The sequence below is a fragment of the Triticum urartu genome, chromosome 7A (assembly GCF_056163025.1).
Source record: "Triticum urartu cultivar PI428250 chromosome 7A, HENAU_Tu73, whole genome shotgun sequence".
In the NCBI taxonomy this organism is placed as follows: Eukaryota; Viridiplantae; Streptophyta; class Magnoliopsida; order Poales; family Poaceae; genus Triticum; species Triticum urartu.
Genome location: NC_141879.1, coordinates 1976783 through 2002666, shown reverse-complemented (window position 1 = coordinate 2002666; position 25884 = coordinate 1976783). Strand labels below are relative to the sequence as shown.

Genomic DNA, 25884 nt, shown 5'->3' with positions numbered 1-25884 from the left:
CTTGGCTACATCTTCCGGGTCTAGCTCCGGCACCCAGGCTTTGGAGCGGCTTAGAGTAGTTAGGGCTCCCGCTCTTGCACAAGACCGCTTGACCTCTTGGAATCTGGCAGGTAAGATAGATAACTTCTTCAAGACATCACTCAAGAGGTTTGGTCCTTGGTTGGCTGGGGAGATAATGGCAAGCGCAGGTTGAGCTCCAGTGTACAGTTGCTCCACCAGGGTGTAAACCGCCTTGAGCTTTATCAAGCTATTTTGGCTCAGATTGCTGCTCCGTGGACCTATGAGTAGTTTAAAAGGTTAAGCAGACGGCTTATATATGTGGCAAAAATAGAGTTGAAGTACATAATGCAATGACTCACTGAAGATTGCAGAGACCATCTGAGACACACGGTTCTTTAAACCGGTGAGTTCCGCGGTAACCTCCTTGAGAGATGCCTCGGCTGTCTCAGCATGCTGTATCAGCAAGGTTTTTTCATCGGCCCAGGATTTTTTTCTCTACATCAAAACTGCTCTTCAGTTTCTCTACTTCAGATAGGCTCAACTGGAGTTTGGAGTCAGTATTCTTTATCTCAGTCTCTTGAGCCGCCAACCGGGTTTTGGCATCCGTCAGTTCAGAATCCAATTTAGTTATGGCGGTCTACAGACATGCACAAGTATGTCAAAATTTATTCCAATAAAGGTCATAATGATTAAAGTCCCAAGTGCTTTGCAACGCAACACCACTTGACACTTAGGGGCTAATGTCTGCCAAAGCAATTTTTAAATGTATAAATGACTCTTCTATGATTAAAGTCCCAAGTGTTTTACAAGTAACAACGCTTGGCACTTGGGGGCTAATGCACGATATTCAGAAAGTTTATTCCCCTTAAGCCGGATAATAATATTAGTTTGGACTGATTCAAGACAGCTATGAAGTTAAGTACCGACTCATTCATGATGAATTAAGCCGGCCCTTGGGGACTATAGGTGAAATTATGTTAATCAGATAACTCCGGTTAAACATTCTAAACCGGACTTGGAAAAATCTAGGTCAAAACGTCAACATATATCACAAGCCTACAGATCATTCAAGTTTATCATAATCAGGAGACTTGGAGGGCTGGTAGAGCATATAAGTTAAGGAAAGCTGGAGATCATACCTCATATTTCAATTGCAGCTGTTTCACCATCTCAATTTCAGAGTCACAGCTAGAATGCACGTGACTAAGATAGCCAGATAGCACATCACTAGTGCTCAGGTGAGCATAGTGAGAGATGTCGAAGCGAACTTTCTACTTTTCCAAACCCTCTTGCTTGGCCGAGTGTCTGGCCAGTACCGTCGGATTTCCCGTTTCAACAAATCTACTACCAGTGATGAAAACATCACTTTTATAAGTCGTCGGCAGGTTAGTTGAGCTTGACGGTTCAACAGTGGATGGGTTGAGAATAGTTTCATCAACAGACGGCTCAGGAGGATCTATTTGAACATGGACAGCAGGGTCTTCTGGTGCTTCAGGTTGTCCTGGGGTAGGAGTTGGCAGTGCCGGTTCAGCGGTTTCCAGGTTTTCAGTCGGTTTGATCACCTTGGCTTTCTTGGGTTTTGCTTGACCACTAAGAGGAATTTGATGAGTCAGTATAATTATATGGACATAAAGGTGCAGAAGAAGGATAATTATCCTTACCCAGGGGCAGTCTTGAAAGCCGTAAATTGAGTTTGACAGGAATAACCAAAAGATCGAGAGACCTCCTACAAAAGTGAAATCACAGTTTAAAATAGCAAGGAAATAGATTCATTGATAAAAGCAAAAGTCAAAAGAAACCTCATTCTGGCGTTTCCAAGGAGTTTTTGGTTAGCCGGAGGGCAGTTCATTGTCATCACTGGTCCGGGTGTGACGGTGGTTCTCGTGTTGCTATTTTTTCAAAAGAAAATGAGGATCCAAATAAGCTAAAGGGTGTGAAAACCTTACTTTCCGGGTTACCAGTTGAGGTTTCTGTCTTGGCAAAGGTTCTGAGTTGGAGGAAATAGTTACCTCTTCCTCTACTGGATAGCTAGACCCCGTGTCATCCTGACAATGATCAGTGTCAATAAGGTTGTTAAAAAGTAGGCCAAGAGACTCAAGGGCTACCTCCGACTCAGTAACATCAGCCAACTTGAACATATCAGAAGCAGTTTGTTTCTTCTTAGATTTTCGGGTTGTCTTCTTCGCGGCCATGGCGGCGGCTCTAGCCTTCTTAGCAGCTTTATGATCATATTTGGCCTTCCAAAAGTCAGATTTTGCCTGTAGGCAAATAACAGGTTGAAACATCATGCAAGCGCTTAACTATTAAAGAAAAAAAGGAATCAAGGGGATTTACCTCTGGTGCCGGGTTAAGTTTGCAGAATGGGTTTAATCCTACTTTACTGCAGTATTCCTATTTGTTGTTTAGAAGGGTAGTTGACATTTCGACGATGGCTTCTTCAGTCAGACGTAGAGATCTATAATGCAATGGATCGTCTGCTCCTCCGGTGTAATTATACATTAAGTCATACCGGTGGCTCAGAGGGATGATCCACCATGTGATCCAACAGAGGATCAAGTCAACACTAGTTAAGCTGTTTCCCAGCAAGGCTTGCACCCTTTTGGTGGTTGGGATGAGCTTCTTATGTTCAGCGGCAGTAAGCTTGTCAGGGAGTGAAAACTTAGCATCAAGGCGCTCCGCGCGATAACCCGGCATTGGTTTTTCGTCAGCTGGCGACGTGTATTTGCAAAACCATGTTTGGTTCCAATCCTTGGGATGGCTTGGTAAGACTACCAAGGGAAAGACAGCACCCTGTCTACGCTGAATCGAAATTCCAGCATGTCCCAAGCTGGGGCCATTGGTGTATTCATTCTGGCGGTTCAAATAGAAATACAGTCTGAAGAGTTCAAAAGTAGGTTCTTCTTGAAGATAAACCTCACAGAGAACCTAGAAATTATAGATATTTGATATGGAATTGGGTCCAAGATCTTGGGGATGGAGCTTGAAAAAGTGCAGAACATCTCTGAATAATTTTAAGCCGGGCGGTGAAAACCCCCGGTTCATATGATCAGTAAAGACGATGACTTCACCATCCTTAGGTTGAGGTTTTTCTTCGGCCGGGTCAGGGGCGCGATAAGACATAGTGCTCTTCTCCGGTAAAAACCCAATGTTAACAAAGTCCTTCAGAGTGGCGTCAGTAACGGTGGAAGGGACCCAGGTGCAAATTGTCGCCGTCTTTGGCGGCAAGGTGAGAGGACAAGCTAAAAAGGAAGTCATTTGTCGATTTAAGTTAAATGGTGGAATCACAGGTTAATCTCTGCAATACAGATGCGTAATGGCAACTTATGTAAGGGCTAATGATACATGAAGAAAAAATGAGCCGGCAGGATAAGCTGCCATGACTAAAGGTATTCAAAGGTAGCCAGCGACAAAAAATTGGCTAAGTACTGAGATGAACATGTTTCACAGGCTGTTGCTATTATTTTGGATCAAGGCTGTTCAAAAAAGGAAAATAAATGTAGACCTAAAAAACAGTGCACAGCAGTTCATCAGTCCTAAGGAGGCTTTTATGTAAGAAAAGGGGACCTACTAGCATCTCAAATGGATGCGAAACACCTACCGCATTAGTTCTATACTTATTTTAGATCAAAAGAGGATGCGGTGGAGAAACTACGAAGAATCTGTGATGAACGGCGAAGAACATAGAAGAACTTGCAAACCCTAATGCGGATGTAAGGTGCGGAAGGGTAAGAACTTACGGATGCAGTTTTACTACGGAGGGTTGCCGCCGTTCTTGGGACAAGCTTAGGTTGATGCAGCGGCCAAGGTCGAGGACGACGGTGAGCGCTGCAGTAGTGGCGGAGCTCGAGCGACAGAGGGATGGCGAGAGAAGGAAGAAGAATAATGAGGAAGACCAGTCGTGCCTATTTATAAGGAGATGGGTGAACAGGCAGGAGCGAAAAACGAGGAAGGCTAAAATGATGATTATCCAGCTAATTAGACGCCTCAATTTCCGGAAAGCATTTAAGATAAGGATCCGTTAAGATGACATCGTGGCGGGTTCCCAAATTTTCTGAAGGTGACGTCATGGCGGTTTATAAAGCTTTTACAAGCAGTGGAAGATGGATTTCTTCTAAGTGTTGAAGATTGACATGAACAAAGTTCAAATCAACTCGGTGCCTAATGTTGGGGATATGACTACCAGATATGACTCGCCCAGGAGGGGCCGGGTCTACCACAATGGCGGGTTACTTAAGTGAAGCCCAAAGAGTGTACAAGGTGACGGTTTATGATAAGGCTTATAATAGGCCCAAGCCCAGAGGCGGCTTAAGTCCCATAAGTATAAACCGCCATGTATGAATAAGTCTTGTAAAGTAAGGCATGTAAGAGATGTCACCGAGCCGGACACATTGTATGAGCCGGCCGCAGGACACTCTGTAGGCCGCAGGGCGTCAATCCGTGTATATAGGGGACGACCCGGCGGTGGCTTAGGGTAAGAAACAACAGATCGAGAGCCAAGCTAGCGGATTCGCTCCTTGCTCAATGAAACCTAGCAATACCTCATCAACTAGACTAGGCTTTACCTTCACCGCAAGGGGCCAAACCAGTATAAACCTCTCGTGTCCTTTGTCCCGACTAACCCCTTTAAGCTTCCTAGTTGCGATGGCTCCACGAGTAAGTCCTTTCACTAGGACATCTGCCATGACAATTCCATGACAGGTTGTCTCCCAACAAACGCTTTTCTTTAAATCCTTTTTAGCTAGGCATTGAGATTTCAAATGATGCTCATATGAAAGATAATAATTTAAACACAAAGGGAGCATCATAAAACTTGTAAGAAAACAAATTATCAAGGCAAGAAAAACCTAGTATATGCAAGGAACAAGAAAGAGACGATAGCAATTTCAACATGAAGAGAGGTAATTTAGTAACATGAAAATTTCTACAACCTTATTTTCCTCTCTCATAATAATTACATGTCGGATCATAAGAAAATTCAACAATATAGCTATCACATAGCATATTCTCAACATGATCCACATGCCTGCAAAGTTGACACTCTTCCAAAATAGTGGGATTATCATAAAATAAAGTCACGACCTCTCTGAACCCACTTTTATCGAAAACTTCATAAAATATGAACATACTCCAAATATGTGGGATCTAAAGTTGACACTCTTCCAAACCCAATTTTAATATTATTTCATTATTATCAATCTCATATTCATCATGGGGAATAATTTCATTTCCAAGATCATAAGAAGAATCACCCCAATCATGATCATTGCAACAAGTAGTGGACATAGCAAAACTAGCATCCCCAAGCTTAGGGTTTTGCATATTATTAGCACAATTGACATTAATACAATTTATAGTGACATCATTGCAATCATTCTTTTTATGCAAAGATCTATCGTGAATCACTTCATAAAGTACTTCATCACAATTTTCAGATTCACGAATTTCAAGCAAAACTTCATAAAGATAGTCTAGTGCACAAAACTCACTAGCAATTGGTTCATGATAATTGGATCTCTTAAAAAGATTGGCAAGCGGATGAGGATCCATAAATCTTAGGTTCTATGTTTTGCAATAAATACACAATTATTCCAAACAGACGAGCAAATAAGCAAATAAGTCATCAAGGCAAATGAAAAGACGAACGGAAGAGGGGCAAAGAAAAGGCGAATCTTTTTGAAAATTGTTTTAGAAGTGGGGAGAGGAAAACGAGAAGCGAATGGAAAATAATATAATGCGAGGGATGAGAGTTTATGATGGGTACTTGGTATATCTTGACTTGCATAGATCTCCTCGGCAACGGTGCCAGAAATCCTTCTTGCTACCTCTTAAGCTTGCGTTGGTTTTTCCCTTGAAGAGGAAAGGGTGATGGAACAAAGTAGCGTAAGTATTTCCCTCAGTTTTGAGAACCAATGTACCAATCCAGTAGGAGACAACATGTAACCCACCAAATACCTGCACAAACAAACACCAACTTGCACCCCACGGTTATTTGCAAATTGAGATCTGATATAGATTGACAACCCCTTTGTCACGTGGGGTGCAAGTTGCTGTTTGTTTGTGCAGGTATTTGGTGGCTTGCGTGTTGTCTCCAACTGGATTGATACCTTGGTTCTCAAAACTGAGGGAAATACTTACTCTACGCAAGCTCAAGAGGTAGCACATGTTGCCACTAGAAAAGGGGTGCAATTAGCCAACACATCCCACGCTAGAACCCAAAGGCTAAATGTCCAAAGACACACAATCGGAACTGGCCAGCTTCAACATTTTTCCTTCTGTATGCAGTATGAAAATTATCATCTGAAGATAGTTGAGGAAGTTCTTTGAATAGTCTACTTAGCTTCTGGCTGCAGTTTGGTCATTTCGCCAATTGGCGCATTGGGTCATCTTTTTTACACAAGAGATGAGAATTAGCGATGCAGATATAAATATCCATCAAGCGATTTACCTATGTTTTCTGTTGTATTAGTTTCTCCTCTTCTTGTTCTCTTCAAACAGTTCACTTGACTTCCACTTCAAGTTTCATATAGTTGTCTTAACTTGCAAGTTGGAGTTGGTCTCTACGCCGATTGGCACAATGGGAGATCTAGTTTACATAAGTTTAGATTGTTGATAGGTAAATGACATGATTACTACCTTGAATTTTTGGAAATAAACTCAATACAATATTGGAAACCACGCAGAGCAACATAATTCACATTTCATATCATTATAGTACATAAGATACCAATGTTCTCTAGTGTGTTTTTCCTTAGTCAATTGGTGCTAAGGATATATGTTTTACATATATGTAGTTTGTCTATACTTCCTTTTGCAATAGGCACGGTTACACCTACGAGCAATGAAGTAACATATAGTGTTCATCGGTTTCAGTTCTTCTCAAGTAGTCGACGACGAAACTCTCCAATAGCCCAAATGGGATATAAGTTGCAGTAGTTGCCATAGTTGAAGTAAAAGGAGCAATTGAAGCACCCAACATGTTCCTATCACCAAAGATGAAAGTTCATATTATTTTAGGTAGCATTAATAGGCATTTCCATATAATGTACTATAGTGTGATACTTTCATATATGTATTAGCATAATAGGGTCCACTACTAGCAAGGTTATAAGAGAACTTGATTATATCATGGTGTCGTTGTGTGCCTTGAGAAATAGCCTTTTGAAGAGTATGTACAAGTTTTAATTCTAAGAAGGAACAATAATCTATTAATATAGTGTGATAGTTTTGTAGCCTCAAAAGTTCAATACTTACTTGCTGGGGAAACTCCCCTGTGTCTTGTTGCATATTCATCAATTCTTTTGCAGCATGATATAGTGGTGTGGGATCTCGTTCTACCTGAATAGAATGACCATGGTATGGAAATATCATATGGATATCAGAATAGTTTAAAAATGAATTGTTAACAAAACATACCTGCCCAGCATAAATTAAAGCCAACATTGCCCATGCAGTGTTGACTGCGTGAGGACTAGTAGCAACCACATAAGCCTGTAAAATATTAGAGTGGGAACCACTTTTCAATTCATTAAGATATTCCCTAATCAGTGTAGGCAATATATCAATGGTTCAAAGGGAACATGATATAGCAGTTATACTAATGTGAAATGGCCAGCCATTATAAAAATAATTAACTATTTAATGAGAAGACTCAAGTTGGTAGCTTGTACATTATGGGCTTTACAGTAAGACATTTAGCCTCGCAAGTTAAGAGTAAAATATTAGAGTGGGAACCACTTTTCAATTCATTAAGATATTCCCTAATCAGTGTAGGCAATATATCAATGGTTCAAAGGGAACATGATATAGCAGTTATACTAATGTGAAATGGCCAGCCATTATAAAAATAATTAACTATTTAATGAGAAGACACAAGTTGGTAGCTTGTACATTATGGGCTTTACAGTAAGACATTTAGCCTCGCAAGTTAAGAGTAACATGAACTAGCAAATTAGAACAAACATATTGTTGTCACAATTTAAAAACCCTCCAAGACACTAAATTCACATGAACTAACATGACCAATTTCTCTATTCACGTGGCAACATAATAATAGAACTGTTTGTGTTGATTATAAATAAAGAATAAGCAAGAATATTATACTTAGAAATTCGAATTTGTTGAAGAGCATATGAGTTGTGGGATGGTTCAGTATGGCATATATACAACTAGTAATTACAAGAGAACTAAGTGTAGCTCAAAAAGTAGGTTCCTTTTAGTGGAACTGGCTCACCCAGGTTCCTAGACTTAGCATGGTTTCTCTAAAAAATAGTAAATAAAATAAAATAAAATATGCAAGTTAACCATGATGAAACAAGTAGGGTTCAGAAGGCAGTCGGTTAAGATCTTGTTAACCCCCTAGCAGATCCTGTCTTATTGGGGTCAAAAACCGATGATGGTTTTAATATAGAATGAATGTGTGTTATGAACATTGTTAGAGGTCATCAAAATATTGACTGCAGTCACCATCTACCCGGTTCGAACGTCCCAACAGTGCATGGTGCGATCCTGCTAGTTGGTCCACTTTCTTTCACTCAACTGGTGTATGCTTGGGTGGGTACATATGTTCTCTAATCTATCAATACAATGAGGCAAACTAGATATTGCATTTTCTCAGAAAAAATATATGATCCCAAACATAGGAGGTTAGTTTTTTCAGAGAGAAACTTTGGAGGTTAGCTACTACAAGCAAAATGGTAATCGGCCAAATTTTTCCATGTTCCCATTTTGTAAAACCTATAGCTAACGATGATAGATTTGGGTAGCATACCAGCGATTGACCTTTTGCTTTTCCATTGACGCATAATGATATGTATTTGTTTAGAATCTAGCCAATTGAAGTGAAATCAGGCTCATTCGACAAGAGTTTGGCTAGAAACTAGAACTTAGAAACCATATTAGTTACAACTCAACACTAGAGATATGATATGTACAAACACGACTATGGGGGCAGTAGAGTAGTTATTATACAGATGGAGGGCCCAAGATCTCTTATAAGACGGTGTTGCTCTATAGTTAGCATTGCAATTATAACCGGTCAGGGGCAAGGACACTGGTTTAGTGGGTCTAGGGTTGCGCACCACATTCTGTTCCTAATCAATTTCCAATGGATGGTTCGAAGTTATGAATTGTTTAGGAATTTTGAGTTTATGCTAGTGATCTGCTAGATATAACTATGAGTGGATAGCATTTCAAAATCTTTCTTAGGGATAGGCATATAGCACGTCTCAAAAGATTGGTTGAGGATAGTGAGATAGTAGCTTGTGTCTAACATTTCAAGCTAAAAAAATAAAAAACTAACCATGACCTTACCAAACCTTAACCAAATCGTGTGGTGAGATATAGAAAAGATTGATAATTACCTCAGTTTCACTAGAATGATAAGTCTCACCCCATCCACCTGTACTTAGCTGCTTTGATAACAGAAAGTTGCATGCTTTGCTTATGAAGGAACTATTTTCATATGTACTTCCAGAGGCAATTAATCCTTTTACAGCGAAGAATGTTCCATAAGTGAAACATATACCCCAAGTGCCAAACCTATTGGATAATAATTATTCCAGTTATTGATTGGTAATATTGGATCTTCAAATAATTAGCACCAATAGACAAAATTATTTTAGATACCATGAGCCATCCTTTCGTTGACTATCCTCAATAAACATGGAAGCATTTTTTATGCATTTTTCTATCTCAGCTTTGCGGTACCCCGGGTAAATTTCACTAAACATAATCAAGGCTTCAAGCACTGATGATGTGCATTCGACAGATCTGTCAATTGGTTTAGTAGGTGAATTAGCTTAAGTATTTAGAAGGAAAAGGAATAAATGATATTTTCTGCAAGCAAGATGGTTTCCTCCTTACGGATAATCGACCATAATATTCAAAAATGACTCCGAAGGGTTGAGAACCTGTTATAAATAAACTCCTGGTCAGTGTTTCCTTTTGAATAGATGTAAACTAGACAAGAAAGAGGAATAACCGATGAGCATAAAAATTAAAAGTAGAGCAAAATGAATCTTGGAAATTAAAGTTCATTCCAAAATTTGTACTATTAGATTATGCTATAGTTTTTTAATATTCATGTGCCTATTGGGTTGTAGTATTAATATAAAAGGTTCTCTACATAAGCTGGGCCCATTCGTGTTTGTGTCATCTATTGGTAATATTGGTTTTTGACTGTATTGCTATGATTCATTTGGGGTGATCAAAACTGTTCAGAACCAAATGGTTCCCATGGGAGGTCAGGTGTACTGATTTTTTGGCTACTTTAAAATTTTATATTGGCAAATAGTAATTTTAGTCAAGAACTAGTTAAATTGGAATTTCCAGTCTGGATTTCCAAATGGGAATTGCTTGTATTGATTATAAGATAATTTTGTGCACACAAGGTTTTCTTTAACCTCATCACATGCAACTAAAATAGAGTCGCCATAGGATTCCACTACAAGGGAAAAGCATATAGGCAGACGCTTACTAGTAGCGCGGGTTTATACCCCTCGCTACTGCTACTTACTAGTAGCGCATGCTTTTATCCCTCGCTACTACTAAGTTAATAATAATAGCGCTGGTTTTTACCCCTCGCTACTACTAAGCAGTCTCTATCGTGCCCCCGAGTCATGTCATAGTAGTAGCGATGGGTACAAACCCGCGCTACTACTAAGTTGATAGTAGTAGCGCGAGTTTATGCCCCTCGCTACAACTTAGTACGAGGTAGGTGAAGTCCCCATATCCTAGGCCGAATCCCTCCTCTATCCCTCACTCTCCCCCCTCTCTCCATAGGCTCTCCTATGGTGCTCCTGCCCAAGCACATCTCCTCCTCCATGGCGCCCAATGAGTCCGCATCCTCGCGTCGCTGGCATCCAGGAGCTCGCTCGTCTTCCCACTCGCCTCCATGCCACTACGACGGAGCATCTCTCCACCGGTGACCAGCTCCAATGCGCCCCCATCTCCTTCCTTTCTCCCTTGTTTCTCTTTTTGCCTCTCCCTCTCCCTTCGATTTTACTCACCTCCCATGCCCATGCATGCGCAGGTCGTCGACATGGCCAACCAGTAGCTCTCCGCCTTGGTCATGAAGAGGATCCTCACACTGTTGTCTTGCTCTACACTAGATTCGATCCTCTCCAACAGCCATCGCCGGATCTGGTCTACCGCCACTCGTCCGCACCTCAGGCGACCCCTGTCGTAGCTGGATCGAACCATTGATACCATTGAAAGCATGCACGGGGTCAAGATTTTTTTGTTTTGGGTATTTGAAATTAATAGTAGTAGCGCAGGTCAGATACATGAGCTACTACTAACACACGTACTAGTAGCACGGGATGCACCGCGCTACTACTACCAATTAGTTATAGCGCCATATAGTAGCGCAGACACCCGCTCTACTACTAGTTGTTTAACTCGCGCTACTACTAGGCTTTTTCCTAGTAGTGTTCTGGCACTTGGTTTCCCAAAACTGAAGTAGAACTTCAAAATACTCACCTCTATCAATGAAGTAGTTCTCTTACACTCGTATGTAGAAAATGTACCATCTTTGTTCTTCAATAGATAAAAATGTATTAACAATAATAATTGAATTAGAGTGAAAGTTAAATGATTTAATAAGAACACATAAACCATAGGTAAGCATTATAAAATAAAACATACAAAAAATTCATAAAAAAGGAAGAAGATTTGTTCTTGAACAACATATTAACTTATAATACATACTAGAGGAGAACACTACATCAAATGTAGTAAATAATATTGTATTAAAGGGATGATTATGATACATATGATTGTATCTTATTCACTTGATGAACTCTTATCCTCTACAAACTATTTGTCATCAAGACGGAGTGTTAGATGTGGAAAAATTCGGGAGAGAAATTTGAGAAACCTTTTGTAGCTAATACTTGTTTACACCATAGGAATCGCCAATATTTTCTTCCACAACTCGCAATGACAACAATAGGACAGCCACATAAAAATTACATCTAACAAATCAATGTCGCTGCTACCATTCTCATCGTTCCACCACAACAACTCCTACCTTCATGATGTTTGACATAATGTATGTAATTTATCTTGGCATAAGGCCAATAGGATTAAACTAGTCTGAAGCAATATTTTAGGTGTGCCACCCTTGGAAAATGGGTCTAGGACCAACAAAGGCCTCACATTGGTTCAATGGACATAGAGAATCCCGGTCGACATTAGACCATGCAAGCGTAGCATTACCTAAGAGAGAGAAACAATTGGTTGTAACCTGATCTTACCTACAAGGAGGAGTAGGAGGCACTTGGTGAAATATATTGCCGACCTCTCCTTATAGGCTTGAGCTTGTGGGTGAGATAGATTGTGCATGCAATTCAACATGCCACAAGAGCCAAGAACTACTTGTTCTAGGTGGCGGTTATGGGGTCTACTGTCACCACAACATTTTCTATAACACCTATAATTTTAACCCGCAACTCTTAACCTTTGGCATTGACGCTGGAGACAAGGTGTATCGAGTTCAAGACCCAGACAACAAGATATTGACAATAATAATCATAACCAGAATCCATCCCACATCTAGGTCTTCGATAAACCTAGACACGAGGGGGGTGTTGAAATATATTTCCCACCTTTTCTCACGGGTTTAAGATTCTGGGTAACTGGTAGGGTAAACCGACTGTCGGCACTAGACTTTGAAGTGGAGCCCATTTCCATTGTTGCTAACTTTTCTCTATTTTGGCAAGCAGGCTTCAACAAGTTGAGCGCCATGTTATTGCACCATGGGAGGATGTCTATAGATGTCTAATTAGTCAGGACATCAAGTTACCCACTTAACACACTTCAAGGAACTGAATTAGTAGTTTCAAAGCGCACTGATCTATGTAATAATCCCTGCACTATTTTGCTGAACCACTGTGTCATTTACTCATATGTAACAAATTATTCTTGACACTACTCACACACATTTATTGTCCGTCGGGGCACTATCTATTAGTAACTTTTAATAAATTAATTTGCATCTTCACATTGTAATGACTTTCTATTTAAATGTGTGGATTTGCATGATTTTGAATTGCACAAGATAGTTAATCGATATTTTATATGGCCTTTTCATGCTATCTTTATCCCAACGACACATTGTTGAACTCTATGCATTACCACACCAACATCTCCTATGGGCATGACAACACAAGAGTTGGTAGAAGTGGATTGGATTATTTATCATTTATATTGAATACCTCACAAAATTGAGCAAATTAACTATAAGGACATGAAACAAGAGTGAAGTTAGAGTTATACCGTGAAAGAAAGTAAGCAATCCACTGCATCATACAACCTTTCTCCTTTTATGGGCTCCCCCACAAGATTGGGAGAGATCTTTGACAATAGAAATAATGCCTAAAGAGGTAAGAATTATTAAGAAACTTATGTTAAGCAATTAGTGACATGTCGACACAACATAAAACTCAGGAATAATGACACACATGCACTTGCAAAATTTGGTGTAAAAATATGACAATGTATGTATAATACTCGCTCCGTGAAAAAATATATGATGTTTTAAATCACTAAAGTAGAGACCTAAACACATCTTATATTTTTTTTACAAAGGTACTACAAAAAAGGCCGACCAAGATGGGTTGTATTAGTTATGTATATGATTTTGCGTTATCTTTTTCTATAGAAATTCATTGGCATACTAGGAAATTTTAGAATCATTCACCAATCTATTGTTTAAGACATAATAGTTGCAAATGTGCGTAGTTAAGTTGATTAAAACATATTTAGACTGGAATCAAAAAATCTCATTTGCTTTTTATGAACCACATATATTAAATAGTACTAGACTTAGTGATCAGTTTTTGCCAGGAAAGTACATTCCTTTTCTAGATTAAGAGAATATAAAAAGTAACTTGTCTTGACCTTAAGTGCTTCTGCGGTGCAATCTGATACGGACCAGCCATTATCTGCTGTTGAAAGTGTCCATGAACCTTTCGATCTATGGCGGTAATAAGCTTCGCTGTCGGGATGGTTCTCAAGAACCTATAAGTAAGAAATTAAAGTAAAAATTACTATCCCAACATTATTTCATCTACGGTATGCAAGGTTAGGAGGTCAAGAATATTGAACCTGTGAACTTTTCAAGAACTCATGGGCTTTTTTAAGTGTTGGAATAAACTCATTAACAAGGTCCGTTGAGCAATAGGATTGGATAATAAAAGCTATCTCCCAACTTTGACAACCATCGTACACCTATTGTAAAGATTTTAGTCAAAATAGGTGCATGAAATACAAATGTACCTTCATAGAACACTAGAATACACACAACTTATACATGTGTATATAATGAAGCTCTCGCGTCAATGAGAAAGCAAATATCAGGAAAAAAGTATGATAATTTAACATCCATATTTTCATGAATTAATTTTTTTTAAGAAAAGGATGTTGCCAAACGTGAACATATGTCAATACATTTACTTATTTGGAGCTGCATAAAATAATCCCAAATATTTTGGAATTAACTTGCATAATAAAAAGGAGGAAATGAATTTCTATAATATCCTATATTTGTATTTCAGTATTTTCTTTTCAATGATACAAGCAACAACATGGCGTGATCAAAGTAATAATTAAAATAAAAATGCAAATGGCACAAATATTATCTAAGAAAATTAAGGAAAATCAAAAGGAGGAAAGGTATTTGTGTTTAATTATTACTTTGATCACGCCATGTTGTTGCTTGTATCATTGAAATGCATAGCATAGTTTTAGCTTTTCGTGTATTGTAGACACACACACACATGTGTGTGTGTGTTGTGTGTGTGTGTGTGTTGTGTTCATACCTATAGTATTTACCCCAAGTGACATGATGGGTGCTAGTAGTAGTTAATCTAGCATAGTTCATAATAGTATCATTTAAATCTTGTTGGTAAATATATGGTTAGCTAGGTTAAACCCTGACATTGACCATTCATTGGATTCTCTGTATTTGCCTCCACATCGTGCTACCTCATTCTTGCTCTATGCCTTGATTAATATCTTGCTACCTCATGACACACAATTTTTTGATGCTATTTTCCTTGAACTTATATTTAAAAATGTATTTATTTATGATTGACTTCAACTTATCTGGATGTGTTGGTTTCATGCATCATTTTATCAGATTTGACCGACCTAATAATATCGCGTCAGTATTTGACCAACCCAAACTACCCAATGGACCAAAAATACCCAGTAATGGTAGTTAGACTGAAATTACACACCAAAAATGACGAGGGATGGAACTAAAAAACCCTATAAATTGCGGGACGTCATCTATACTTACCTATTTTGGATATGAACATACACATATGTGAGAAGAACTGTAAAAAACAACATTATAGTTCTAGCATCAAGGTTCCTCTCATGGTATTCCTATGTCTATACATGTCAAATGATTATACCTATAATACGATGGGCGATCACTCGGGTATGAATATTATGGCATGTATCTACATATATGTATTGTTAATTAATCCCTAATAATAGAATCTCACTATATATAGCTCCTGGAAACTAACACTAGTTCCTCCCTCTCACACACTATATACGAGCCTTTTCAGCCATCACGCCACCCATTTCTCACCGAATCACCCCTACAACTCTATTGGCTCCCTATAAACATGCGAAGAACTCCTTGTTGTGTAACATTTGTATTTCTTCTCAAAGCAAAGACACTCAAATATCCAACATATTCTCAACTACAACATATTAAGTTCAACAAAACAAAGCGGTTTGTGAAATATCCCTTCCCTTAGTTGTTTTTTAATTACCCAACTCTGACATTCATCAATAAGCATCAAGAAGGTTTTTGACAAATGATATGATGCAAAAATATACGAAATTAAGCGAAAGTTGACAGTGTAGTTCCACCCATTTATTGGATTGATTATAAGCATTAGTGAAATTTCCATACTTCGATCAAAAGAAAGAACCATGCGTGTGAGTGGTGAAAAACACTTTTAAAAGGAAATTAGTACATTTATATTTAATTTCAACATTTGTATTCTTTTCTTATAATTCCGTGTCAATGGCAAACAAACAATCAGGCAACACAAAAGGCACAAATACACAATCTGCCAATTTTAATGGGATCTAAAGGATGAAGTAGTTAAGCCATTGTTTACACACATAATGGTCCTAAGTCATTCTAACAAATAAAAATGGAATGACGCAAAACTAGTCGACAAAACTTAACAACAAAGTGTTACCTGTGCTTTCATGCCATCTTCTGCAAGCCAAAAATAATCATAGATCCTTGGAATATGTAACTTCAGTGCATCTGAATTTGGATCGTCAATCCAACAACAAATCATATCTAGTGCCTAGAGAAATAGTTTTCCCAAAGTGTTAGTTCAAATTAATTAGATTATGAGATAAAACTGCCAAAAAATGGCAAGGAAATCAGTTGGATGGTAACATGGATAATAGGGATTTTAACACATGAACTTGAATTTTGTGTGTTGGGTCTGGTTGGATTTTCCTATTCTAAATATACATGATAAAATAACACAAAACATCTATCATGATATTCTTCCTTTTGTATGCATATATTAATACGACACCTGTAGAAAGGTGGAAACAAGGTGTAAAATGCATAAGCACAAAGGTTATTAAAATATATGCATGCTGAATCATTAAAATATTTCTTTATGTGAGTGCCCATAGATCCTCTAGTCAATAAAATTGTTGTCGAGATAGCATTAGCTATGTGTTTTTTACCAAAAATATTCTCCATAATTACAGGCTGAGGCAATGACATATAGATATGGAACATGCATGATATATACAGTTCAGTCCTATTTAGCTTACTTATGATAGCAAACATAAAGCGTGGATCATTGGAAATGAATTAGATATGGCCTAAAAACAATATTGCAAAAGTAGCAAAAGCCACCCATTATTCTGTTGCACAAATTAAGAATGAAGCCTAGATTACCTTGTTAATTGGAGATATACCGATATATTGAGTACTTTCATCTTCATAATGCATATGTTTCATGAGATTTTTCAGTGCTTTGGCTCTTAGCTTATTAATTGGCCAGCAATTCAATGCTGGTTCCACAAATTTATTAAGACATGTCCAAATAACATTTTGCAGCAATGATTGTGTTTGACGAAGGTCTTCCTGCATGCAACAAAAAACAATAACAGAAAAGAAGTTAAAAGCATCTATTTAGACACGTAAGTTAAATAATAGAAATTTTAATCAATGAAAAACAGAAAAGAATTACACTTAGTAAATACTTGAAAATATTAATTAAAAGAAAACTAAACTCAGTTTGAGATATTCAATGTTGTTCTAATTTTATAAGCAAAGAGCATACAAATAACCAAATGATAGTATGTCGTATAAAACTACAAATCTACACATACACATTTATTACTACTAGCTATGAGATGCTATCCATAAAGAGACAAATTATGTATGTGGTTTGTACTCTGCGGTCAATACTTTCTTAAAAATGACTTTCCAATATATTTGCTTCTGAAATAATGGTTACACTTCGAGCTAGCAATCTTACTAAAACGAACCTTGGCGCAAGTAACACGTGCTTTATTCCAATTGACCTCATGGTATGGTGTGCTATATAGCTCCTCCCTTATTGCCAATATTGTTGGTGTAATTGGACCAACAAACTTCTTTCCATAAAGATAAGACATTGGCATATAAACCAACCGGCAAAAGCACCAGAATCGTCCTGTGGAAGATAAAGTTCACCTTAATAAAAAATGATCATAAATGCAACATCCAAACGCATTCTTGGAGATGTTGAGTGCTGAATGGTTCTTGATTCATTACCTTTTAGCCACATAAACAACAAAACATAGCACTTAAGAATTAAAGTTTCAAAACAAAGAAGTAACACATGTTACTTACTAGTATAGAACCATCATCGGCTGTATGCATGTTCTCAACTTACACTCATAATAACACCGAAGAGTGTGGATTTACTACCCTTGGGGGTTAGCGTACTCCTTCAACCACCGTCCACACCATCCTAGGAATTCATGTGACCATATATCTTTCCACCAGTAACAATCTAATAAGGCACAATGATTGTAAGGTAGCCCCGAAATGGGGGGACAACTATCCCCCAGGGCACCACACTACCCTAAGTGGTCATAAATGATCGAAAACATTTCACAAAGTTACATGTCAAGTTTCAAAACTATCAATCACATATATATTTGCATTTTATTATACTACATTACAATTAAGTCCTATTTCTTATTACCATTTTAACAGGTGGAATCCCAGATATCAGCGTCCACTGAATATAATGGGTGCAACGAAGTTTGAGTCTACTAAAATATTTTCCAAGTATCTACAGTTTACGGACACATCAGCTTGGAATAAATACTTTCTTATATCGCTAACAACTCCATGTAACATTGTAAATTTAATCAAAATTAGTGACATAGTTAATAGAGAATAAATGAATGCATCAACATGTCAATATTGTCATGTACGGTATAAAATTCACAAGGAGAAAATCAAGAAAATTAACCGGTGAATGTACAAAAAAACAAGGACAAGATAGATAGTAGAAAAAAACTTAGCAAGTCAGTGCACATTTTAGTAGTGAGGGGCATAATATATGTCGAGGATTTAATAATATTTACCCTCACAAAATAACAAGTACCTGGATGAAATGGAAGAAAATGTGGGACAAGCCATAATTCAGGAATGATCGAATTATTTCCAGACCATTCATACAAACCGATCACCTAGAAATAATGATTACTAGGTCAAGTTAATAACTACAACATAAATTTTGGTACCCAACATTTGGTAATTCTAGGGTTGAGACCTAACATGACCTAGAAAGTAAGAAGCTAAATTATGTCACCGGGACTGCTTCCACAAGTTAATCTGAAGATAAATAGTATGCTAAAAACTTTACTCGTAAGTTTGGAGAAAACTATTCTCATAATTAACATACAAACAACAAACAGTAACTGGAAGGCAACTTGTATGTGGGAAAACTTAGCCGGGAAAAATACCATCCAATATAAAAGATTTTGATAAAGTTAATTGGTTGTATTATTTATTAACAATCTAGTAGATACACAAATAATTTGTGTAAAACACAATATATTTAGATTTGGAACTGCGCTTTATCTTTTTTCAACATAGTAGGGAAAAAGTTAGACTTAACATGTGTGTGTGTGTGTGTCATACCGAGAGCCATATCTTTCCCCATTGTGGTATTGCAACAATACTTCCACGCGATAGAATCCAAGCACGTCCCTTGGTCAAGGCTTCATTGTCCACTTCATCAAGAAGCCTCAAGGTAACATAGTTTAAGCATGATCCAAACATTGTGCTCGGCGCCAACACTTGCGTGCCCCAACCACCATCTTCATTCTACATAAAGCACAATACATAAAATTTCATCATGTTTTTCTGTACCATGGAATAGTAATACACATTTGGCATATATAGTCTGCTAATATAAATTATTAGAACTGATGTTGGCATGCCTGATGGTTGTAAATATAGCGACAAATCTCACGTCGATGTTCCGTTGAAAGGACGGTATGGAGTAATCCAGTAACATGTAGAGCAAATATCTGCAGAAAAAAATCATCACCGTATTGTTGTCCATAGACCAACTGTGGTATGAACCTCTTGAAAATTAATACATGACTATTAACAACCAAAAATTAAATTGAACTCTCCAACATTTGAGTCTATTAGACTAGGTTGGTAAAACCATTATGTATCTTGTGTATCGATAGTATAGGTTGCATTATAATTAGAACGTCATTAAGAATTACAAAAGGAAGTGATATGAGAAAGATTCCTAGCATAGCTACATCTTTTTTTAACTACATAAATTTGTGTTGTATAGACATAACTCCTTTAAATGACTTAAGTAAAAAGGCAACTAATTACTGAAAATTATCTATCAGATAGTAAAATTCACCAACAATAGAGCTTGTGCTTTCTACCAGAAATATCCACCAACTCAGCATAAAATATATTTCGTGAAACAATGTCAAAATATAGTGCTACACGTAAACAAAATACACACCAATATAGGCATAATGATCATAATTCCACTGAAATCGCAAGCCCAATGCCCATCATGTGCTTGCAGAGCGGAGTGTTGACTAAGGGCTCGCCTCAAGGATATTAACATAGTCCCTTCCGTGACTTCTGCACTATCTACAAGCTTGATGGCCGGAAGATCCGCCTGAAGGTCCTTTTGTTTTGCATACTGCAATAGATAATAGTCAAATTTGAGTATTTTATGATAGATGATATTACTTATTTTAAACCAAATTTGCATATTAACATAATAATGAGTGGAAGTAAAAAATTAAAATTTCTGGGGAACTTTGAGCTCGAGTCTAAGTAACCGTTCTGAAGGTTGGCCCTTATCATATACCCGCCTATCGGAAATATGCATCTACGTAGAAAAAAATCATGGTCACCTCCCCCCTTCAACCCCCACATACGTTGCCGAAGGCTACCGCGGTGAAATACCTGGCCATGATGGGGATTCTTGTAGATCACCATGCGTGGTGGCTTCCCATGAACAAGGATGTGATCCGAGTCCTACCTCCACCGCCGGAGTCTGCTCCATACATTCCCTTGTAGTGTACGGTGGCTGTTGCCATTCTCGCTCTGTGGTGGCGATCCGGCGGCGAAAATGCTTGGAAGCTGGGGATAGTGCGACATCAGCCAGGAGTGCTTTGCCATTTTCGATGCACTCTGTACCGGCATAACACTAGCGCGCATTTGAGTGGCTATTATTCATCGATCTACTTCCTACAGTTGGTGGCTGCTTTAGTTGCCATGGCTGTGAAAGAATCGATTCAAATTCAAATGCTTATGAAGATCTGACCTTCATTGGCTGGGTCATGTTATGTTGGCTTTTTGAGCTACGGAGCAAAATTCCTAATATGACCTTCATTGGTTGGTCGACAACAACAATACTTTGGTGTCATGTCCTTCTTGAAGACATGTCTTGAACTATCATGATGCCTCGCGTGATCTAGCCATCACTAATTGCGTTAGGTTCATGGTAGAGGAGTGCTCCAGGTGAAAACCCCTTTTCAGGCCTTCACTGGGTGGTTCAAGCAACTTTGTCATATGGGTGTTCCTACCTTCCTGAAGGTGTTGTCTTGGTGCCGAACTGCTAAGGCCTTGTACAATGGTAGGTGCCTATGCACAAATGCTTGAGGAAAAAGAGTAAATTTGCGCCTCGTCTTGCAATGCAGAGGTGCCATGCAAAGGTGCTTCGTTTCTCATAAGGAGGCGTTGGGGTCTTTTTTCTGAATGTTTTTTCTGTGGATGGAGGCTTGAAGGGAACATTTGCAATGCAGAGGTGCCATGCAAAGGTTATTCCTTCCAAGCACCGGCTGGCACCGAAGCAAACATTTGCTTGTACCTCCCTTCTTAAGCACCGATGCAATCCCATGTGAGAAAAAAAACCCGGTTTTTTCCTATGGCATCTGGCTAAACCCGTTGTACAGGGCCTAACTGTGTTCTTTGCATTGTTTGTCATTTGTGTTTTGTGATAGGATGTAAGAGCGGCAGCAGCTAATCTTCCCTGATGTTATCCATCCTGTGGCACATTTTCGCATTTTGTAAGCCATTCAACCTTGTTTCCTTGAACATTGTTTGAATTAATGTGATTATGCGCGCAAGGCATAGTCTGGGAAACTTATCCTTTGATTGTTTAAAAGAATATTTTACTTGTCAGGGAATAGAGGAACATTTTACGTGGAAAAAAACTCCTAAATTGTGCATGGTTTGATATATTGTTTCCCATTAAAAATTTATTGCCACCATCGCTATTTCCATTGTGGTTTCCCCTAGACACTGCGGTAACCCTGGTCCATGCTACAAACCGCAATCTATACCTACTAATAAAAAAATTAGGTATTCTTAGTCCGTTTGCTATTTTATAGAAAACCCCTTAATATTTTTGACATTAAACCCGCAGTACATAGTAATTGTTTTTTTAAATACTCATATCTTCTAAACCGTAACTCCAAATTTAACATGTTATATACGGAATTTGATTAAAAAATATGTAGAATCTGAATATGATGTTATTTTACCTGTTAACATTTAGAAAATACTATCTAGGCTGCAATGTTAATCAACAATGCATTATTCATCTTTTTTCATACCGGTACTGATTCTGATCGGGAATGAACACCCCAGCAAAATCAAGATTGGACATGAAATTGAAAATAAATTTGCTAGAGACACCCAATAAATAATGACATGCATGCCAAGAAATAAAATAAAGACCCAATAAAGATGGGATGTCCGCCATAAAAGAAATAAAAGAGAAAATGCAGAGGAGGTCAGATAAAAATGAGATGTTGCGCTATTCTCCTATATATAAGAAGAAAAAAGAGGAGATGCATGAAAAAAAGTAAAAAGTAGGCATGCATGAAAAAAATAAAATAAAAGACAAATTTGATAAGATATAAATAGTGATGAAACAAGGACCAATACCTATGACATGTATGGCAAGAAATAGTGATGAAATAGAGGCGTAAATACCTGCGTCCACAGGAGACTATACAAAAATGTTCTTTTCCATACAAAAAAAATTCTCTTTTTATGATTAAAAAATCATGTATCTTTTTAACAACCTTTTTAACAACTCTTCATGTATTTAAGAAATATGCATGTGAAAAAAGTATTCAAGAGTTACCCTAAGTTGGTGATTCTTAAACTAAAAACTGCCATTGATGTACACATGTCTGCATAGTGTGCTAATATGTCATCGTTTGTTTTTGTCGTTTTTCTTTACTCACCCATAACAACACCCCATTCCGAACATGACATGAATAAATGCATGATCGCTTGCCCGTTTCTTCGTACATATTAAATTTACATGCAAGCCGTGTTGAAATAGAACACCTGTAGACTCTTAAACCACACTTTTATAAGTTAAGACCATCTTTGTTTGGATCGTAACTACAAATTCTGAGATTATAGACCATTTTTTTGTAAATTAAGAGTGTGTGGTATTTTTTTCTCCCGTTGCAACACACGGGCCTTTTTGCTAGTCCTATTTAAACCATTGGTTAGCACAGACTCCCATGTAATTTTCTATGAAGAATTCTTGATTTACCTCATAGAATTAGTCTGGTTTCGAATATACACTCAATTTTTCCTCTTTTAGTTACCCAAAAATACCTTGTAGTGCCATATATGTTTTATATGACCTTTTTAAATCGATATGCTAAATGATTTTACGATATACTGAAATAGTGTAAATATGTTGCTGAAATAATGCGAAAGGGCTACCCAGAGTTAGATGAAAACTAGGATCAAATAATCCGTTAATATAAGAACGGTCAAGTGGTGGAAAAGGAAAAACCCAAAATTAGAAGCAACACAACCGAAGGACTTTTTTTTCAATATCTAGAATTGGACTAATTAGGAAGTTAGCCTAGCGCACTTAGTTTGGGGATATACAATTCCATCAGTTGGGTTCAAGTTACTGTGGATACGAATTCGAGTTCCTATAGTTTCCCTAAAAGAAATGAATTGGAATAATTTAAACATAACTATAATTCTTTCAGTTATTTATGCCCCGTCCAAACTATATATCACTCATTCGATTTGTTCCTATCAAATTTGAATATACTTTTTATTCATGTGTTTTTTAGCTGGCAGGTGCCAAACTAAAGCCCTGTTTGGGTGGAAGTATTTCTCCAGAGAGTTTTGGTATTTATTTTGAAAAATTACTAGGTACATACCCATGCTCGGAAAGATATACTCCTCATCTCAACTATCAATAAAATAAATACACAAGGGACTTCTAAATCTGAATGAGCAGCATGCAAAAAGTGAACACATGACTTGATATCCAAATTCATGAGAAAAATATACTTTTCACCGCTCAACCTCAACAATTGTGAAAGCCTGGAAATAGTCTCTCGACACCAAAACCAGAGAAACCAGTTTCTCAATTTGTAAAACCAGATATATTCAGTCCCTCTTTTCAAATTTTAATGTGGCCTGATTTTATCTGAAACTTAACACGGCGGCAAATGTGGTCGTTGACATCCCCACATCAGCTAATTGAAACCACTTCCACGCCCGAATGTCCCCGCTGTCGTGCTGTAGCTGCAGCTATATGGCCTTCGTGCCCTCCAGCTCAAATTTGACGTCCAGCAGCTGTCACCATGTTGGCACCACCGCCTGTTGGCCGGCCGCATGCCGTTGCTACTCATGGTGAGGCCCACCGCGCGTGTTGTCAGTCGTCAGCGTGCCGTGGAAGCCTCGGGTGTGTGCCTGTGTGACCGAGGGAGCGTGCGTGTGTGTGTGGGTTAGTTGGCGAAAGACTAGGGAAAAGCGACCATATCGAGCGTAGGGATCGGCCGCGGCGATCGCCTGCATGCGCGATAGGCGTGCGCAAGCCGGTGCGCGCGGGACGTGGCAAGTGGGTGAGAGGGTGTGTCCGAGCGCGGCCTGGCATGTCAGTGCGCGCTGGTATAAAACCCCTCTCCCTCCTGTGTATTCGTGCTCGAGGTGAAAAATAGAAAAAGCCGTCTGTGCGGCGGAAATCCTCTGTGTGGGTCGTGTCTCCGGTGATCGTCGTTGAGTGATAGGTCCAGCTGTGCCAACAATTGAGAGTATGTGTCCGGATATCATATACCTGCATACGCATAAGAAGATCCTGTGACTCCCTCTTGTGGAAGCGGCGCTGGGTGAACTCCCGGCGGACTCTATCGACCTCGGCGCGCTCCTCCGGGGTGCCGTGATCGGGGTCGAACTCCCACACTGCCCTGCCAAGGAAGTTGTTCACGGACCGCAACCACGGTCCGCCACCCTCCGACACCTTCAGCCTCCACATCTCACTCGGTGCGGGCGACGAACGGTACGGACGGGGAGTTGAGCTCACAATATGTTCGGTCGCTAGCTAACTCAAAATATGGTGGGCGGAGCCATCCAGCTATCGGGGTTTTATAGGCTGCTACCAGCCATCTAAGTAATTAAACCAAGTTTATTGATCTAAGGGATGTGATAGCTCCAGAACCTTGTTGTAAGTTGTAACCAGGGAACGAACTTTTCTAAACTGATCGAATGATTGGGTTGTGGTAGCTCCTGTTGGCGTAATAAGCCATGCCCTATGTGGTGGCAACCGGCGTCGGGTGCGTCAGGTGCGGTCCGTGCAGGGCACGAGCATGTGTGTGCATGTGTTCGTTCGTGGGTGTGTTAGTTAGCGACAAAGGCAGAGGAGTGACCGCGTTAGGGCGTTGAACCCGGCCGCAGCGATCGCGTACGAGCGCGACAGACGCGCGAGCCGTGGAGCGCGGGACGTGGAGAGCGTGCGAGTGGGGTGCATCTCGACCGCGGCGTGGTGCATCAGCGCGTGCTTGTATAAGTCCCCTTCCTCCTGTGTAGCTGTGGTGATTTGCCGAGTTTGAGCTCGTGAGAAAATACAAAAAAGCCGTAAGCGCGTCTTGGTGTTTGTGCGCCATCAAATCTTCTGTGTTCATCGTTCTCCTCTCTAACCTTGTCTCCGGTGATCAGGGCGAGTAGAGGTTCCATTTTTGCTGCCAGCTCCAACCAAATGAAGTCGCACCCTCAAAAAATGAAGTCTCACAACTATATGCAAAGATAACTTACATGTAAACTAGTCAATCGTAGCTTGTAAAATTTGTGAACCCTGTACTAGTCAATCGTAGTGTCCCACGTAAGATCCTGTACTAGTCACTCATATGCACGGTACGTCATCCCATATAATTGATACTCAGGAGCGAATGATGCATGCTACACATATCACTCAACTTATTGCCAATAGTTCACGTTACATATATATACAATAATACACGCACGAGGTCATGGTCCGTGCTAGGCTACTGGTTGTTTTTTCTTAT

At 39.0% G+C, this 25884-nt stretch overlaps 1 protein-coding gene and 1 long non-coding RNA gene across 4 annotated transcripts; both read right to left on the bottom strand.

The window, feature by feature from the left end:
* Window positions 1–283: 283 nt before the first annotated feature.
* On the bottom strand, window positions 284–2064 carry LOC125525900 (uncharacterized). 2 transcript variants are annotated; one of them, XR_007291469.2, is made up of 4 exons: window positions 1800–2064; window positions 1662–1726; window positions 1140–1590; window positions 284–637 (listed from the first exon to the last, which is right to left on the bottom strand). It is a non-coding gene; the product is annotated as an uncharacterized LOC125525900 (long non-coding RNA). The 2 variants fall into 2 exon arrangements; XR_015611194.1 differs by having other exon boundaries at window positions 1662–2063.
* Window positions 2065–6681: 4617 nt separating this feature from the next.
* On the bottom strand, window positions 6682–25042 carry LOC125524235 (achilleol B synthase). 2 transcript variants are annotated; one of them, XM_048689306.2, is made up of 18 exons: window positions 24660–25039; window positions 20058–20243; window positions 19504–19593; window positions 19202–19387; window positions 18663–18747; window positions 17551–17717; window positions 16955–17143; window positions 16227–16340; window positions 14107–14229; window positions 13900–14019; window positions 13276–13374; window positions 11479–11535; window positions 9862–9908; window positions 9625–9768; window positions 9360–9537; window positions 7414–7488; window positions 7252–7335; window positions 6682–6980 (listed from the first exon to the last, which is right to left on the bottom strand). In XM_048689306.2, exons 1-18 carry the CDS (start codon window positions 24855–24857, stop codon window positions 6867–6869), a joined length of 2256 nt encoding a protein of 751 aa, XP_048545263.2. In that variant the 5' UTR covers window positions 24858–25039; the 3' UTR covers window positions 6682–6866. The 2 variants fall into 2 exon arrangements, with proteins under 2 accessions (XP_048545263.2, XP_048545264.2); XM_048689307.2 differs by lacking the exon at window positions 11479–11535 and having other exon boundaries at window positions 24660–25042.
* Between the last annotated feature and the right edge of the window lie 842 nt (window positions 25043–25884).